We start from the raw sequence: 18,763 nt of genomic DNA, 5'->3' as shown, positions 1-18,763 counted from the left end.
TATTAACATATCGTTCAACAAACTACTAAGTGAATTTTAAAAATCTACCTTAGAGGGACGATGAGACCTTTGAACACCATAATAGGAAAAGACGGCGATAAAAATTAAATGATTACAAATACTTGTAACGACCAAAACTTGTTGTCCATTTTTTGAAAACCATTAATAACCAAATCAAAATGGCGCCAGAAAAAACTTATACAAAAAAAGATTTGCCTACACTTCAATAGCAAAAAGCAAAAATATTGGACTTTTGCTAAATGCATCTTGGTAACAAGTCAACAAGAAATGAGCGAAAGGACAAAGTTTAACACCTACAAAAATGATGATTTTTTTGAAAACTGGTTGTACCAAGAACAACGACCATTTGAGGAAAAAAACCGTTACAAAGAGCAAATTGTTGTTCAATAGATAAAGTATGTGTTTTGTCTACAAAAAAAGATTTGCCTACACTTCAATAGCAAAAAGCAAAAATATTGGACTTCTGCTAAATGCATCTTGGTTACAAGTCGACAAGAAATGAGTGAAAGGGCAAAATTTAATAAATCGTTGCTTTTTTGAAGAATCAATGTAAAACTAAATAGAAACGTTGTGCATCAAATGAAATCATTGGAAGATTCTTTTATACCTCCATACAGAGCAAATGAGATCTTTCAACATACTGGATATGTCATACAGCTGCAAAAAGAACAACAAATACAGGGGAAAAGAAATTAAAATGGAAAGAAAAATTTTGCACGAAAAAGTTTGCACGAAAAAGATGTCCCGCCAATTGAACATTAAGTTTTTCACAAAAAATTAAAAATTTTTAATTGCGTTTTTTCAAATGACCAGAGGACAGAGATTATTGTGATACTGTGAAATATAAAAAAAACACCTACAAAAATGACTTTTTTTGAAAACTGGTTGTACCAAGAGCAAAGACCATTTGAGGAAAAAAACCGTTATAAAGAGCAAATTGTTGTTCACTAGATAAAGTATGTGCTTTGTCTATAGAGATGCTAAGCTACAAGTTAACAGAAAAAAGATTGGCAAATCTCAGAAACCCATTGTCTCTTTAAAAAAACAAATTCTTTCAAAATTCATAGCCAACATAAGCTTTCGACAAAAAGGTAGACAGTTTATCTTGCAAATTCTTCCAAACCAATTGAGCATGTTATTAGTGAGACTAAAGCATAAGACTATAAAATAACATAAAATAAAAATTGAACTAAAAATTTTACAAACGACTTCACGCCAAAAGAACCACAAATATTGAAGAGTATCTGAATTTAACAAAATTCTTCTCAAACGAATTGTCTACGCCCTGAACACATCATTCAAAACCTTGAACCTACAGAATAGTCCTTGTTTGGTCCGACAAAACATCAAAGAAATCGCTCAACAATGAGGTTTAGTTACAAAAATGATACAACATTGTAAAATACGAAAAAAACGCAAGCCAGAGCAAAAAGGAATAAGTATAGAATAATGCTTTCACTTTTTTTGAAAAAATTAAAATCGAAAGACATTAAAACCAAACCCTTAGCTATATACCAATATCAGTTATTAAGTTCATTTATGTATCTATAGTTGGCCATTGAGACCATTAATTACCAAATACTCGGCATAATAAAACAAAAATTAACAGCAAATACAGGGCGAAATTAGAAAACCAACAAATTCTGCAAAAGAACGGTGTCGCAGCCCTTAAAACCATATGTTATGAAAACAAGAAAAATTTTAAGTTACAAATTCTGTAGAGCTTTTTTTATTTAGATTGTTAGTTAAGGGGAGAGTTTACCAAATAAACGAAAACAAGAGCAAAAATGGGCAATTATGCACAAAAATTGCAAAAATTTGGTATGAAAACACGTAGAACCAAAACGAAAAAACCGTTCTTTTAAAACAATCCGCAACCAAATTAGTTTGTCTTCTTTAAAAAAAAGTTTGGCCTGTGTTTACTGAGAATAAGCTGAAAGTTGACCAAAATAATATAAAAAATTGACAACTTCAACAAAAACTCTTTAACTTCATTAAGACAAATACATTAAATGATGTTAGACATTAGTTAACAACCGACTGCATGGTACGGGTTCTACTACATCTCCTGAAGAAGCCATTTGAGTCATTGAACGGTTAGACTTAATAATCGGACCGCAAAAAGGATAACAAATGAAGTCAAAATACAAGAATTCAGTTAAAGTTTACTAAAACTCTTCTTCAAAGCAATAAAAACAATTATGTTCTGTCAAAAGAAACTATTTGTATCGGCCTCCTTTTTGCATAAATGGGAGCTGTCAACAATGTAGACGTGAATAATAAAATTTCGCCAGAAATTAACATTATAAGAACAAAAGCAAAATAATTTGAAAAAAGGCAGCACCCAAACAAAAATTTAAAATTTTCTGATTGTAAGAATCTATGACAATAACCAACCCATCCCTGAATTTGCCGCGAGTTCAACTAACCACCCAAGTGTTCCAAATTTTTGCAAATTCTACCAATTGTTGAGTGATGTAATTCAAATATTAAAAAATACAATAATATATTTTGTATAATTATCGAGTAAAAGTTGCAGCAAATGGTAAAATTTTAATTCCCGAAGATTTTTATAGGGCGCGGAAGTTCAACTAGCTCTCGTTTGGAGTTTAAAGAGATAGTGTCAGTGATTTCTAGTCTCTAATTTCGGCAAGCTTAAACAAAGTGGACCAAAAAAGCATATTTTGTGCAATTTCTGATGAAAAAAATCTGAAGTTTGAAAATTTTAACAAAATATTTAGCCAAAGAAACTCCAATCAAGCAATTCAGCAACGCTCCTCTATCTCTAACGGTAACAATAAAACTCTATTGTTAAAAATTTTAACTTATTTCAATTTAGATTAGCAAAATTGTGTCAAATTTTTTGCAAAAATTACAAACAATGCGAATAAAAACTGTCGGATACTCACAAAATTTTAAACCTCGATCACTCCCTGTAAAAAAATCAAAAATGTTTTTAATTCCATATTCTGGGATGTACGTGTTTTTTATTCATACCACTCACAACTCTACGTTAACTATATCGATCGGCGAAATTTGACTGAACAAAAAAAACCCATTTGAGTATATAGTTCCTCCCTCCCCACTAAAGTGGGGTCGGAACAATAATCATTAGAAAGTCAAAAAGATCAACCTTTTGAAAAATGTAATGAAATAAGCACTGTCAGTTTTTTCACACGTTTTGGATAAATTGTTGGGAAGGTGCTGGAATTTTACCAATTGAATTTTGAACAAAGAATTACTAGCATTTGGTTTTGATTAAACCTGTCGCTTTGATCTGAAATAAGCTGACCAGATTTAGGTTTGTTCAAAAGACATCAAATTTGTAAAAAAAGTAATTTAAATATATTCAGTGCTAGCCAGTTTCTCATTGTATTTCAAAAAATTGTTATCAGAATTATCACGCATTGAATGCAAAACGCATCGGAAATTGTAAGATGAAGGCCTTTAAAAGAATAGTAATGAATGAGTTCTGCTGTTTTTTTTTGCTTTTTTGACACCGCAAAAAATAATAATCAAGAACTTGTTAATTAAAGTTTCCTAAGTTAACAGAAGAGCTAACGGGCTAATTAGTCAAACAATGTGTATTCGAATTTTGCTATCTATAATTCAGCAACTTAAACTCTTTTTGATAAAAACCAAAGAAAAAAATTCTGTTCTCTTTTTGAAAAAAATCAGAGTTTTTAAATTGTATACTAAAAAAACAAAATTCCCTAAATTCTGCAGTCGGATTGAACTTCTGGAAACAAATTATCTGAGCTGTAAAAAGAAGATATACAATAGTTTTCAAGTTTTCATGGTTTTCACTGGCCTCAAAAGTAAAATACACAAAACATATAGTCTCAAATCAAAGTTTTGTCTTTTTAGTTTATACAACTAGGATCATATCAATTTCCATGCCAATACGAGTGGCCAGTACCTGATCATAAGTTTCTAACATACCCAGTTGTGGATCCGTCGACGAAGTTAGATGGTTCGTTCATATCAATCCAGACACCATCGAAGGGGATCTTGGAGTGGTATGACTTCATCTGTCCGGTCCAGAATTCATTAATACGGCTATTTGTGAAATCCGGGTAGTGCACGGTGCCTATGCACAGAAAATGGTGATCAAAATTTTTCTTTAAAAAGTAAAAAAGCCCAGCCAACTCTTTGCGTTTTAAATTTTTCTCAAGTGTGATATCAGATGAATTTTCTGCCTTGCTGAAAAATACGCCGCGAATCGATGGGAATTTTGTATCATTAGAAAGCCTGTTTAGCGTAGAATATGGTATTACAAAGATTTTTTGAAGGAGTTCACGAGGTTTAAAGTTTTGTGAATAATAGATGGCATTCCGTTGTTTTTATTCACATTTTCCGGAATTTTTGCCTATATTGTTGTCAGTTTTGCTAATATGTTAAAATTGTTTAGAAAAGTGTTGTTGATTTATTTTCTAAAGATAGAAGTGTGTCGATGAAACTTTGCCACTTATTTTAAAAAGTCTTTCTTCTACGAAAATTTTAAGAAATAAGATTCTTCAGTCAGCTTTGCTTACATTTGCGGGAAGTGAACACCTACAAAATTGATGAATTAACTAACTTGCTTCAACTGACGAGAAGGCTAGTTTACCTCGGCGCTCTCTTTGAAAGTTTTCTGGGATGGAAATTTTGCCGGTTTTTAGCTAATATATCTCGATAATTATACAAACAATATCATCTTATTTTGATATATCAACTTTTTTGTCAAAATATCTAAATTCATTAAACTAGGAACCATTGTATGTTCTTAAATTAATGAGCGAAGCGTAATGACAAGCCTAGTTTTGGTCTCATCGCGGAATTCTTAAATCCAAAAATAGTCCGGATTGTAATCAGTGGCTCTCTTTTTTTTTCGATAAAAAAAATAAGACTTTTTTAATGTTCATTACGGATAAAAACAATTCATATCAAGGCTCACTGTTGACAGTTCCAATTGGCTTTGCGAAAAATTGCCAGTTGATGTTTTTAAGCTTTTTACTCGAAAGCTTTTTGACGTTTAAATTCGTTTTCCAAATAAGCAAGGGATTATAGAGCTTTGCAACTAATTTTCGCTTATTTTGTGGTCAACTTGCAGCCTAATTTCCGCAAGCAGAGGCTGCATCTTCAGTTCAAGTATTTTTCAGTCTCTATTGCGGAATATTGCGTATTATGTCAATTTTGATTTTTGGACATTTGTCGACTTTTTTCTAGTTTTGTAACATTATCAAATTATTTACAGGGCACTTATCTTTTTATTAGTGTTCAAAAACTTTAAATAATTGAATTTATAAATATTTAAGGATTAGATTATGGTTTTAACGGCTTCAACACCATTTTCTGGAAGAATTTATTTGAATTTACTTCACTTTGTCTTTAATTGCTTTTTTTCTTGTAGTCGTATGAGATTTTCTAATTAATAGTAGTCCTCAATGCTATCGAATTGGCAAGGAGAAATAATTGAGTTTATTTGATGAACTTAGTTGTTGATTTTTGCTGGTGGTTTTAGTAAATTTAAAGATAATTTTTCAGGAAATGTAAAAGATTTTTTTTTCATTTTCTGTTCTTTTTGCCTATTTATTACCAAGTCCAATTAATCGCAAGCCATATATCCAATTTTATTTTTTTTGGAAAGCAGACGCAATTGGAGATATTATTTTCTTTAAAAGAAATAATTATGGTTTTAGAAGCTTCGACAACAGATTTTTCGAAAAAATTTATCGTATTTTGATTTTTGTCTGTTTTTGAAGTTTTCTCTTAAGCGTATGGAAAATTCGGCTTTTTGGCAGGTATCTCTATCATCCGTGGTGGAGTAAACAAACATGTTTAGATATTTCAAATAACAACGGATAGATTTTCAGGACTTTGGAATAGTGGTTATAAAAAAATTGTCTTTTAGCTTTGAATCTTTTGTTTTTGTTTTTCTTTTTGCTATCCAGTCTCAATAAAATAAAGCCAAATAACCAAAATTAGCATCAAATGAAGATGTATTTGACAAAAGCTGGTTTTTCTCTGAACTTATGGTTTAAGTGCTTCGACGCCGGTTTTTTACCAAAAACAATTTTTTTAATTTTTGTCTGTGCTTGAGTTCGTTTTTGTAAACGTACAACATATTTTAATTAATGACAGTTCTCATTGGCTTCTGTTTGAAGAAGAAATGAACCTGTATAGTGCCTTGAATTGACAGCTGTTGGTTTTCATGACTTGGAAAAATATTGTATTCACAAATAAAAATTTTTCCTAAATTTGCGTCTTCTGTTCTTTCTTGCTTATTTTCGAAATTACCAATTTTTGTTAATAAAATGTAAATTGTCGCAATATTTAAAACCGGAAAAGGCTTAGTTGAACATATCCAAAAGCTTTTAGGGAAATAATTCTGGTTATAACGGGATCGACACTAGTTTTTCGATTTTTTTAAAAAATATTTTTCGATATTAGCGTTATTTTTGTTTTTGTTTGACATTTTCTGGGGTCTCTAAAAATTACAGGTCACAATGGCTTCATTCAGAGGAATAACTGAAGCTGTTTAATGATTTTCAATTATTGCTTATTTTTTTATCGACTTAAAAAAAATTTTTTAAATAAAAAATTATTTCTTAAAATGATCACAGGTTACATATCCCTTTGCTGGCCAAAAAGCATTAAAAAGGGAAAAATTTAACACATCTAATGATTTAATTGAATTCAAAATTGATTTTTGGTTTCGAAACTAGTTTTCCGATAAAACTTCTTCTGATGCTTTTGCTTTTGTCTGTATTCGACGTTCATTTTGTCATCGTAGGACAAATTCTGATCACAAAAATTTCTAATGGTTTCGTTTAAAGGAATAGAGGAACCTGAAATTGCACTTCATTGTTTAGATTATCATTTTCAGGACCTTTTAGTTCATTGTTTTCGAAAAATACAAAATGTTGATTTTAACTTTGCTCTTTTCCTGTCTTCTTGTTACCTAGTCTCATTAAACAGTGGTTACATTTATCTTTCATGACGTTCAAAAAAACGCGCAACCAAACACTTTTTATTCTTAGGGAACAGATTTTGGTTTTAAAGGCCTCGACACCGTTTTCTCGCAAAATTTATTTGTTTTTGTTCTTTTCTGTACTTGTTGTTTTTTACAGTCGTATGAAAAAGTCTTAAAGGTGACAGGTACCAATGTCTTATCCTATGGAGTTATAGTTTATCGTAATACAGACGTATTTGATGATTTCAGTTCACATCTAATTGTTTTCTTTACTTTGGAACCAATTGCTTTCAAAATGTTTGATCGTAATTTTTATGTTAGATGCTTTTGTTTTTATTTGTCTACTTATTACCGAGTCTCACTAAGGACTGGTTCTCATTCTTTTCGAGTGAAGAAAGGTAAATTAGTTATTTTGATTAGTTTACGTTTTATCTGCCGCTGTTTAGACTTTGTTATTAAGTTTATCCAGAGATAGACATTGAGTTTTGGATATTATTAATGTTTGTTGTTGTTATTTGATTTTGTTGTTCGTCTTGTCTCGTATTCCTAATAAAGGCAAATCTCATTGGCCTTCTGAAGCGGCATTTTTTGAGTCCAGTGAGTGATTTGAATTGGACGCATTTTTTTAATTCATACACTAGTTATTGAGTTTTTAATAGTTTTCCATCCCATCCTCATTTGGTAGGCAAATATGCCAAAATGTGGATGAGCGGGGTGGGAAAATTATGTGCGAAGAACGCACATTAACGAGCCCCCTTGTTTCTACTAAAAACAAACTAAGCTAAATGTACCAATTGAAATAGAATAAAAATAGTGAATGAGTACTTCGGGTGAGCTTAAATTTTTCAAATCAAAAGATTTGTTTGCAAGAATCAATTTTTGAATAAATGAGTCCTTCTTGTTAAAAACAGACCTGGCCAGACAGTACCCTCCAGAGGTGTCTTGCCATCATTTTGTTTGATCCAGATTTTCAACTTGTTTCCTTGTTCCAGGGCGGAATTTGGCGCGCCGTCAAATATTCCCGGGTCCAGGATCATTATGTACCTGAAACAAAACGCAAACAGAAAAAAAATATGCTTTAATCTCAAAATTATGAAACAGCAGTCAAAGTGAAATCTTCATTTATCAAAATGCCAAGAAATTTAAGATGCCAAAGCCTACAGCTTTAGATCGATATTTAGTTGAATAGGCTTTAGATACATCATCTTGGAAAAATTATTTTTATTGCCTTTTTGAAGATTCAATTAGCTAATAAATTGATTGCGTACTTTTGGTCGTTATTGTGCAGGTCATTAACTAGTTGTGGTAGGGTAGAGTAGTTGACACTGCTGTAGGTGAAATCCATGTAAGCATCCATGTAGTCTATGTCATTCCACTGCACCTAAAATGACGGATCAAATAATAGTGCGGTTGAAATGAATCATGATCAGTGTTTAAGAACAGGTCAAGTGAGAAGACCACACTGTACGAAACTGAAATGACTTCTAGTTAGAATTTGTCCAGATTTCTTGTTGATTTTCCTGCGCCGCAACAGTTGTCACAAAAATAAAGTGAATGTCTCGTTATGACAAAAAAATTGCTTTTGATAATTTGGAATAATTCTGAGAACTTTTTCAAATCTTCACCTTAATTAAAATTGTAATTTCTTATTATAATTATAATAAATCGCTAATAATATAAACATAACTATGATGGCAAATTAACAATGCATAGTACTATTTGAAGTAAAAGGTTAATATTTGTAGCGGTGGTCACAATTTAAAATGATTGACGTTTAAGTAAATGTAAGTAAAATTTAGAAATCTAGGGATGAGCGCGTTACGTTGCAAATAGTAAATTTTATCGAATTCTTAAACGATTATACTTTTAATGATGTAGGTTCGTACCTCTTGTGGAAACCCGATGGCCCTGGTCCTGTTTACAACTTTCCATGTTTCCTCGCTGCTGCCGTAGCCATACCTGTGAAATAATAAGCGTGCATTTCATTCAGGCGTGTTATAGTTGCCACGGGGTCATGGGATTTATTTCCTTAAGTTTTTTCCTGTCACTTTTGCCTTTAAGAAATAACATCAAATTGTAGCAAATTGGTTTAACTATAACTGCTAAGTAGTTTTGGTAGCTTATTGGTCTTATAATTTCAATATATCAGCAGAACGGGTCTATTCTAGTTCGGCATAAAAATTTGACGCCTTCAATTCTCATATCTAAAACTTCGCCACTTAAGAACAAGAAATCTTTTGCAGGGCTATAAAAAACACCAGCTAAAACAGCGACTAAATTGCAAAAAAGTATAAAGTTAATAAGTTATCCTCGTATTGTCCCGGAACTCCTCGTGAAGTCACAGGTTACGACTCAATAGAATGTCAAAATTTGAAAGAAACTTATAAAAGAGCTCGCATTGATTTAAAATGTGACATACCTGCAGAGATTGAATCCCAAGGCCCAATAAGGAGGCAGCTCCGGTCGTCCAATCAGATCAAGGTACTGTCTCACCACATCCTTGGGAGAGGGACCCAGTAAGACATAGTAGTCCAGGATTCCACCGATGGTTCTCCAAGTGATGATGTTGCCAGCCTGCAGAGTTACATCCATTGCATTGCTGAAACAAAGTTTTTCTTTAATACTATTTATTTTGAAGCTTTCTCCTCTTTTTTATTCTAACAATCAAAGGTTTTCTTAATGTAGCTCTCTCATATATAATTTGTTGCGTTTAGTTAATAATTAGATGCTGTTTTGTGAGTTCTATTAAATGTTTTTCAGATTTAGAATTTCCTGGCTGTTTTAGAAATCATTTGAAAGATTTCTCATCCGGTACTTCTTTCGCTCTTATCACTTCAAGCTACAAAAAATGAAATCCAGGCGCTTTTTAAATACAAAAAAAATAAAAAATGTTTTGACGATATCTTGAATAACCGTTGCAGTGTTAAAACAAGTACAGTGTTAAAACCAACAAAACAAAATTCCTTTATTTAAAAACTTAAGATATCACTATAAACAAAAATTAATAGCAATAAATCCGGAAACTCTTCTTCATTATTAAAAGCGTTTGAAATTTCAACGCGTGAAAGCAAAAAAATTACCTGGAAAATAGTGCATTTTTTTAAGAATGATATACAAAAGTTAAGATTCGATCAACTTTAAACTAATTTGAAGGCAACAGCACATCGATTATCTATCAAAAAGAAACAAAATTTGATAACACCTTGTGTTTCGTAGGTTGATCAATCAATATTAGTGGTAAAAGAAGTTTGCAAAAATTGACCGAAAATTTTTTAAATGAATACTGGTTTTCCTTCGTTCAGTATTAAAACGATTTTTCACATTGGAACCGACCTGTTCATAAGTACAACTCCATGTGCTTTCCCGTCATCCTCATATAGCATGTACATTGGGTGCGATCCGTACTCATTACAGCCTGTGTTCAGAGGTTGATCACGTGCCCAAATAGCCACTTTCTTGCCCGCTGTCGTATTGTACATTAATGGACCACGATGCTCGCCCAATCCGTACAGCTTTGAACCTGTAAACGATGCAAGTTAGATTTCTCACAGGCGCAATCTTCAATGATCATTGTTTCGAGTTCACTTCTTGTATATCATTTCAAAATATGTTCATACGTTTTTCCCCTTGTAAAAAAATTAAGAAACTTATTAAGTTTTCAAGAAGCTAAGCGGAACAATAAATACGCGTTTTCGCATGAATAATGGTTCGTGTAACCAGAGATCAGAATTGCCATTACAACAAGCATATACTAATTTTCAATTAAAAATTGCTGAAGAACATGACTAAGATATTCAATTATGAGTTGGCGTGTTCCACCGGTGGAAGTCGTATACATGTAGATGTACTAGCATATGAACAAATCGAAGTGTTTTGATTGATTGTAACCAGGTACAGGCTATACCATGATAATAAAACAGGAGAAGTGCTCAATGTTCACTGATCTCTACGAAAAAAAATGATGAACATTCTGCTGAATCATTGAAGAATGTTTCTTCTTTATGACACCATTTAGGCACCAATGGTGTCTAAATTTTAGGCAAAATATAGGCACCATTTCTTGAAGACATCGTTCTTAAAAAATAAATGCTGCCTTTTTTCGAAAATGGTGCATTAATGCGAAATTTCAACTCGCGAATCCTTTAAGTATTCGGTAAATCTGCTACATTTTTTTCATACAGATCAGTGAACATTGAGCACTTGTCCTGTATTATTATCACGATATAGTCTGTACCTAGTTACAATCAATCAAAACACTTCGATTTGTTCATATGCTCAGTACATCTACATGTATCCAACTCTGCTAACTATCTTGAAATTCGGAAACTGGGGTTGATAACTTCCCCTGATGGAACATGATTTTGATGGCATTTCTCGTCTCTTGATTAAATCTACACTAGCCATCATTGACACGAAAACGGGCATTTCATATTAATGTATTAAACGGTCATATAAACATTAAGTGCAATTTATTCAGCGTATTACCAGATTCAGTGAAGGACATCTGAAGGAATTGATCGGCGACGATGAAATTGTCTGGGATGGATTTGAGAATAGTGGCTCCCCCTTCTGCCCTCCTCTGAACCCTGATCTGATAAGAGTTGCCCTCGTTCACTGTTGCTATGTATGCTGGGGTTCCACTGTATGAGTACTGGCCATCAACTGGGCGTTCGACAAACTTCTGCGGAACTTCGTATCTTTTGTGTCTAGGGTCGTAGATCTAGAAAAACAGATCATGTATTGATTGACAAAATTGACATTTCAGGATAGAATTTCAAAGTGTGCGCCCTTCTATTTCAAAATTTTTCTTCTTAATCTTTTTTTTAAAAATCTAGCGAGCATAGCTAAGATTTGAGCCTTGTTTTTAGTTTTATTGTTGACTCATTTCACTCTTATTGCCGGGCCGAGAAATTTTCCCACAATTATGTACAAAATGCGATAATTTTTCAAAAAATTCAGCGCAAAAACCTTACACAATAATACGCTGAAATGGGCTGAAATGCGCTGAAACTTTGTAAGAAATGCTTTCAGTTCTAATAATTTAAAAATCCTTGTTCTCAATTTCAACCAATTAATATGGCGCAGAAAATTTAAACTAGTTGCATTTTGAACAACCAGTCACTAATCCCTATCTCTCATTTCTCAAGACGCTATATATGAAAAAGTCGAAAAACTTAGAGCGAATACTTTGATTCTAAGTCGTGACTCTGTTTCATAAGAGACGGCAGTGCGGATGGTCGGAATGTCTCCCTTCATGAAACTGGGCTCCCTTCTGGTTGAGTCCACGTAGAAGTAAGTCTTGTTCACGTAGGTGGCCTTGCCCATCTGATAACCCGTCTGCTGGTATACACCTGCAAAACATACTTTATGTAGTCTGCAAAGTTTGAACCTCAAAAGAGCATGACGGCGAAAAGAAAAATTGATTGCAAAAAACGTTTTAATGTTTCCTTGTATAGATAAACGGTGTTGCTCTGAAAGAATTTTATTTTTATTGATTTACTCGAATTTTTGTTGCAGATAAATTTAATTTACTGTATCAAGTCACAAATGCTCATTACGACGCAGATGTATACTCCTGAATTGATGCAGATGTAGATGTATACCCTTGAATGCTTTGTATTATTAGGTTATTGACTTGAGTACCTGAATAGTAACAGTAGGGTACATTGAAGTTGTCAGTCGCTGGCAACCAACAGCACCCTCTGTCAACGCAATCCTGCTCATTAGATCCAGGGTCAGGGAAGCAGTCCAGTCTATGACAAAAGAATAATGTAAAGACAGCAGAGTAAGTCAAAAGTAGAATATATTACAAAACGTCATCGAATGGCATCACAGGCTGAAGTCCCTGGAAATGACCTCTGATCTGACCCATTTTGAGTCATCTCCCATGTTTTTCCATGCCAAACTGATAGAGTCTGGAGAGCCCCAAAATGCAAGAAATTGTGGAAAAATAGTCTGGACAAGGTCTGATCAGGGTTGTGTCAGTAATTTATGTCTGGTACTTCAGCCGGGAAAAAATTTTTCAAAATCTTATGTTTACATAAATTTCACTTAATTTGACTGTTCATCGTGATGTTTTATATCGCTTAGTACAAAGACCCAAAAAGCGAGTGATTAACTCTCTTTGTGATAACTGTGCTCCATTTGCCATCGCTTACCGTTGGTAGTCAGGTATACTGTCACATGTCTGTTCTATCTTTTTGAACTGTTCCTTGTACCAAATGTGTTTCAACTGTGACCAGTCCCACTTACTGCCAGATACATTAGTGACAGAGAATGAGGCCAGGGATGCAAGGGAACAGAAGAGGAGCACCGACACTGATGCCATTGGTTGGGGAACCTGCAAGAAGCGGTGACGTAAAGTTGAAATGATGCATTAGTAGGATCCACCGAAAAATTCGAATTATTTAAATCACTGCGTGCAAATAATATGGAAATACTGTAACAGAAGATTTTCTAATAACTTTTAATAATCTCTTTTTGTACAGAAAAATTAAGACATATGATCAAACAAAAAAGAATGTAGCTGTTTAATAGGCTGGCTTATGGAAAAAATATCGAATTTTTTTAAAAAAAAAACATTTATTTTGCCTGCAAATTTTATCATTTACAAATGCTTCATTTTCAAGAAGAATTAGAAAGAAGAGTATCAACATAAATAGATTTTGCAACAACAAAAATTTGAAAGAACTTCAGTTAAAAAAATTATTGAAATGTTTCCATGAGACAAAACTTTTTCCGATAGGTGAACAAGAGGGATTGGCACAAGCTTCGCGCAGGAAGTGCTGCAAACTATTGAAGAACAATCTTTTCTATGAGGGTATGAGGAAATGAGTCTCTTGTCTCTCAGTTCACAAGAAACGAGTAACAAAAAATTTATTTTGCTATACGTCTTTTCAAGCAACAACATTCCAAAAAATAATGGATTAGCAAAATTGAATTTTAAGTCCTATTAAGTAGTTGGAAAGCAGAAGTTAAAGTATTTCTCACTAAAGCTACAAATTTTTCAAACTAATTGTTTTTCTTTTTGGATCAAAGCTGCACAGCACGGTCTTTCATCATTTTATGATTAGTATCTGAAACTTACTATGAAGCCTAAATCATGACAAAAAAATTTAAAAAAATAAATTTTGGAAAAAATTGGTTTTTCCTCAGGAAAAATCAAACCGCTTTGATAATATTCTTAATATCAAATTAAAGGAAAAAAAGCCTTAACTCCAAAACTATGAGGAACCTTGACAAATTTAGTTTGATCGATTGGCAGCTAAAAATTTGTGACGGTTAAAATTACGAGAACAAATTTGTGAAATTTAGTTTCATTAACAAAGAATTAACCTCAATTTCTGCCCTAAAAGACCACAAATTATTGATTAAAATTTATCATCTTTTCACTCAGCTATTAACTGTTAACGCGCTCCTAGTTTTTACAATCCCAAAAATGAGGAAATAGCGTTGGTGCTGTAGCTTCTACAATCAAAATATTTGGTTTGCATTGATGCGCTGTCATTTTTTAAAATCGCTTCATATATGTGTCAACTTTTTCACGTCAGTAAAAAGTCAAATTTGAGTGGTGATTTTAATCGCGCTGAAGTAGTGAATGGATTAAAAAAAGAGCTACCTTGAAGCTTGCCATCTATTCAACTTACCTTAGAAGTTGCAGTTGGAATTTAGAATTTGAGCAATATTTCTGTGTTTCAGAATGTACTATTTTTCACGTGCGTCAATTCGAATACAATAATTGGCAGCTGAAGCTTTTCTTTCTTTGACGTTTTTTTTGCCATATAGTAATCGTGTGTTTTCAACTTATTTGATAATGTTTGATAGTGTCTTATATTCATTTCTCTTGTTTCAAGATTTAAAAACACAGATGACAGGTCTAATTGGTCGCGATTGAGGTAAAACTGAACATAGTGAATGGTTCATATAATTGTTTTCACGAGTATGACACTATCGGCTCTCAAAAAATTTATTTGTAATTTTGAGTGTTGCTGGTATATGTTGAACTTTTTGTTGTCTTGTCTTTTAATCTCGATAGAGACAGTAGTCCTTTAAGTAGATCATAAGGATTTTTTATATTGATATACGAAATTCAGTAAAAAGCTATTGCTTTCTATGAATTTGAGTCAGTTTGTTTTTGGGATAGTTGGTCGACTAAATTTTGCGAGTTAACACAGTTTACGTTGTTGAGTGATCTTTTATTCCATTAAAGGAAACTCTCATCTGTTGCTAATGACGGTTGAGTGAATCGAAATTAAATTTTCAGCTGATAGCTATTGCTTTCCTTCTGTGACTTGTACCCTGGTGTTTTCCGAGATACGGCACTAAATTTCTGAGAGTTTTCTAGTATTTGTCGTACTTATTGTGGTCTTATCTTTTAATCGCCTTAATTACATGTCCCATGTGTCGCTAACACGGATTTATTAATTCGAAATAATTGTTTCAGTCCACCGTCAGTGCTTTCTGTTACTCTTACATTATCTCTTCCCAATGAAAATTGGCAAGCTTTTGCAAAAATTGGTATGATTTTTTGCATTATTACTTAATTTTCTTAATAATAGCTCTCACCAGTTGCTAATGAGGTTTAAATTGTTTTAATTTCTTGTTTCAGTTCCTACCTATTGCTTTCTCTAAGACTATTTGTTTTGCAAAGATATAAGCGAGCATTTGAGTTCTTGTCTAAATTGATTTATTGTGTTGTTTTATCATTGAGTCTCCTTAATGACCAATTTGATGGCTTTCTAATAACAGTAAGGCAATCTAGTTGTTCAAGGAATTCAAACGCGTTGTTCTTTTTATTATAATCTATCTTTTCACACAATTAGGGTTCTTTTTCACTCTTGATTATTTCTATTGCTTTTTGTAGGTTCATATCGCTGAGACTACAAATCAACAGTTCATAATGGCCTTCTAGTTCGACATAATTTTGACTGATTTCTTGGCTAAAATGTTTTCTAAGTTCAAAGGATTTTATCATGTAATCATGAGGTTTTCTTACTTTGACGTCACTGACTTTCAAAGGCACTCCGATTTTTTTGCAACTTTTATTTGCCTTTTGGTTTCTGACTCCCAGAACATTATTGTATGTTGTACTAATTCTAATTATGAGAAGAGTCAGTATTTTCAAAAAGCGTTCTGATTTTTAATGATTAATTATACGCTAAATCATGAAGAAAGAATTTTTCTAACTGTTTTCAGATTTGTTTCTTCATTTTTGCGCATACAAAATGGGCCATGGGCTTTGTTAACCGTATTAGTTTGATGTTTTTCGAATATATGTTAATTGTCAGGTCCTTGCTTAGGTCAATTTTTTAGATATTAGTTCAGGAGTTATCCTTGTTGTGTCTTTTAAGTTGTGTTAACACTTTTTTCCGATGACTTTGAAAACGGAAAATTCCGATGTAAATAGAGTTGCGTTAGAGACCCTCAGCTTGCTCTTGTACCCTTTCAGGGATTTGGTACAGTGAAATTGGTCGATCCTATACTTTATGTCAAATGGTCAATATTTGTTTTTTTCTGAGACCAAAATCAGCTTTTTTTAATCTGCTTTTTGAGAATCCTTTATTTAATGTGGTTCCAATTGATATAATCGCAGTGGTCTTATGCAAAACACAAGCACAATTTGTTGCTTTTATCGGTATAAAAATTTGCTATGACACCATAAGGACAAAAATGTGTAGAGAAAATTGAAACTTTTTCAATGATATGCTAAAAAAACTTTCACAATTTTCCAGTTCTTCCTTCATTTTGCTATCAGTGAAATCTTTTCAAAGCACTAATGTGTGGTAATGGGTAGAACTCAGCAGCATAAAGAGTAACTGGAGCACTCCATAAGCTGAAACATTGTCACAAACTTGCCAATAATTATAAAGATTTCTTTAGATTTAAAACAACAATTTATAAAATTCTATAATTACAAAATCCTTATAATTACATTTTTCAAAACTGCAAAGTTTCTTTTCATTTTTCCTTGGTTTCTTTTTCAAACTTGTAGCTATTTTTTTCTTCTCTATAAAAATGGTTTTTCAGAATTTCGCTAGAATATGTTATTTTAAAAAAAAAACAAGTATCAAATAAATTAACTAAAGATAGAAAAAAAACTTGTCAAACTTTTGAACATTTGTTGCCGTTTTTTCAATTACTAAGCTGAAGTCAAGATAAAATTTGTTTTTTCTTGCTATTAGCGTGTTGTGGACATCTTAAAGATTTAGTATTTGAATTATGAAGACAAAATCAAAGTAAACTTTAAACATTTTTTTAAAATTTTGCCAGAGTTCGATTTTTTTTATTTTTTTTTGCTCTGTTTTGTTGTATGTGTCATGGATAATCTCTATTCGTCAACTAATATTCAGTTTTTGTTTTTTTTTTTGTTTTTTAGTAGCAAACCTACGATGTCAAAAATTAAACAAAAGTCTGCGATTGAATTGCCATTCTTTCTCAAAAAAATTGTAAACCTATTCTTTTTTGTTTGGCTGTTAATACTCAATCGCTATTCTGTTCCAAACAAAAATTTTATGTTTTTTCTTCAAATAAAATATGTTTTTTTCGCTATAGTCAATTTTGCCGCTATTTCGAAACTAATTCGAAATATTTTGAGTTCACTGGGTTTGTTTCATTCTTCCCTCAATTTGCTCAAAGATTTTTTAAAGAGCAGATGTACAGTGTAGCAATTGATCTGAACGAAATTGATAACAGAGAAGAAAAACTTATACAAAACAGGCACAAACCCATAAAGCCCAGTTTTAAATGCCAAAACAACTTGAACTTTGTTTTAATCAGCCTTGGTTAGGATGTCTTATGCTTATTTTGCTTTTGCCTATGCTTACAGCTAATCTATGTATCCTCTTAGTAGAGACAATATGTGTGCTTTACTACGAATTTCAATCGAAACAGCAGTAATTTTTGAAATTATTTGAAAAACAGTCATTTTTTTCGTTTCTTTTTACCCCGATCGGTGCAATGGGAATCATTTGGGCCCGTTTTTATGGGATTCAATGGTGCCTAATTCGTTCTCGAAAAATAGAGGAAGTGCTCTATCGCTTCAATTTTTAGTTAGCTGTTGCTTCTAAACATTGCAACTTAACGTTTCATTCAGAAGAAATATTTAATATGACTGTTCAACTGTTTGATACAACCAATCTACACTGTCTTTTTGATGCATCCCATATCACAATCAGGAACAAATGTAACCGCAGAAACCTTTTCTCGTTGCATTTAGGGTACTCAATTTCATATTAGAGTACTCCATTTAGAATAAAGATTGGAAGATTAGGGTGTAATACGTATTTCTTATGAAATTTCTATCTCTGATCATTATCCAATTTCGAGTAAAGTTCCCTTTTGTTTGTACTCTATTCACCAAAAGGGAATTATAAAACACCGGACTCTGAATCAATTGACTGACCAAAAATTGCTAAACTTTTTGTTTTTGTTAGATCAAAACTTGAAGAAAAAAATCAACGGAATCAATCGATGGCAAAATTCAGTTTTTAGTATCGACAATTATGCAAACTCTAAATAGACACGCGCCAGAAAAAAAGTATTTATAACTAAAAACAGATGTCCCTGAGTTAAAACAGAAATTAAGAACTTTCTTAAAAACGCGATCAAGCAAGAAAAAAATGGGTTTCGTCTGATAAACCAAAAGATAGAGAGAAATATGTTTGTTTGAGAAATGAAATAACAAGCAAAATAAGAAAATCAAAGCGAGCATATTTTCCGCGGTTGAGAGACCAAAAATATAGCAAAACAATTTTTGATGCCTTAAAAATTTTAAGGATACAAAAAGAG

General features: G+C 32.4%; 1 protein-coding gene across 3 annotated transcripts in view; it reads right to left on the bottom strand.

The window, feature by feature from the left end:
- LOC142337567 (lysosomal alpha-glucosidase-like) overlaps positions 1 to 18,763 on the bottom strand; it is a 53,653-nt gene that overhangs the window by 12,163 nt on the left and 22,727 nt on the right. For all 3 annotated transcript variants that reach the window (XM_075386894.1, XM_075386895.1, XM_075386893.1), the window contains exons 2-11: positions 13,135 to 13,316; positions 12,620 to 12,729; positions 12,164 to 12,327; positions 11,462 to 11,696; positions 10,310 to 10,496; positions 9,396 to 9,575; positions 8,863 to 8,935; positions 8,245 to 8,357; positions 7,890 to 8,020; positions 3,964 to 4,111 (exon numbers count right to left, since the gene is read on the bottom strand). In XM_075386894.1, the coding sequence (XP_075243009.1) occupies positions 3,964 to 4,111; positions 7,890 to 8,020; positions 8,245 to 8,357; positions 8,863 to 8,935; positions 9,396 to 9,575; positions 10,310 to 10,496; positions 11,462 to 11,696; positions 12,164 to 12,327; positions 12,620 to 12,729; positions 13,135 to 13,304 (1,511 nt within the window). In that variant the 5' untranslated portion in view covers positions 13,305 to 13,316. The remainder of the gene's footprint in view (positions 1 to 3,963; positions 4,112 to 7,889; positions 8,021 to 8,244; positions 8,358 to 8,862; positions 8,936 to 9,395; positions 9,576 to 10,309; positions 10,497 to 11,461; positions 11,697 to 12,163; positions 12,328 to 12,619; positions 12,730 to 13,134; positions 13,317 to 18,763) is intronic.

Source organism: Convolutriloba macropyga, chromosome 4, assembly GCF_964194025.1.
Source record: "Convolutriloba macropyga chromosome 4, txConMacr16.3, whole genome shotgun sequence".
In the NCBI taxonomy this organism is placed as follows: domain Eukaryota; kingdom Metazoa; phylum Xenacoelomorpha; order Acoela; family Convolutidae; genus Convolutriloba; species Convolutriloba macropyga.
The sequence above is the reverse complement of the archived record's forward strand: the minus strand, read 5'-3'. Positions and strand labels throughout refer to the sequence as shown.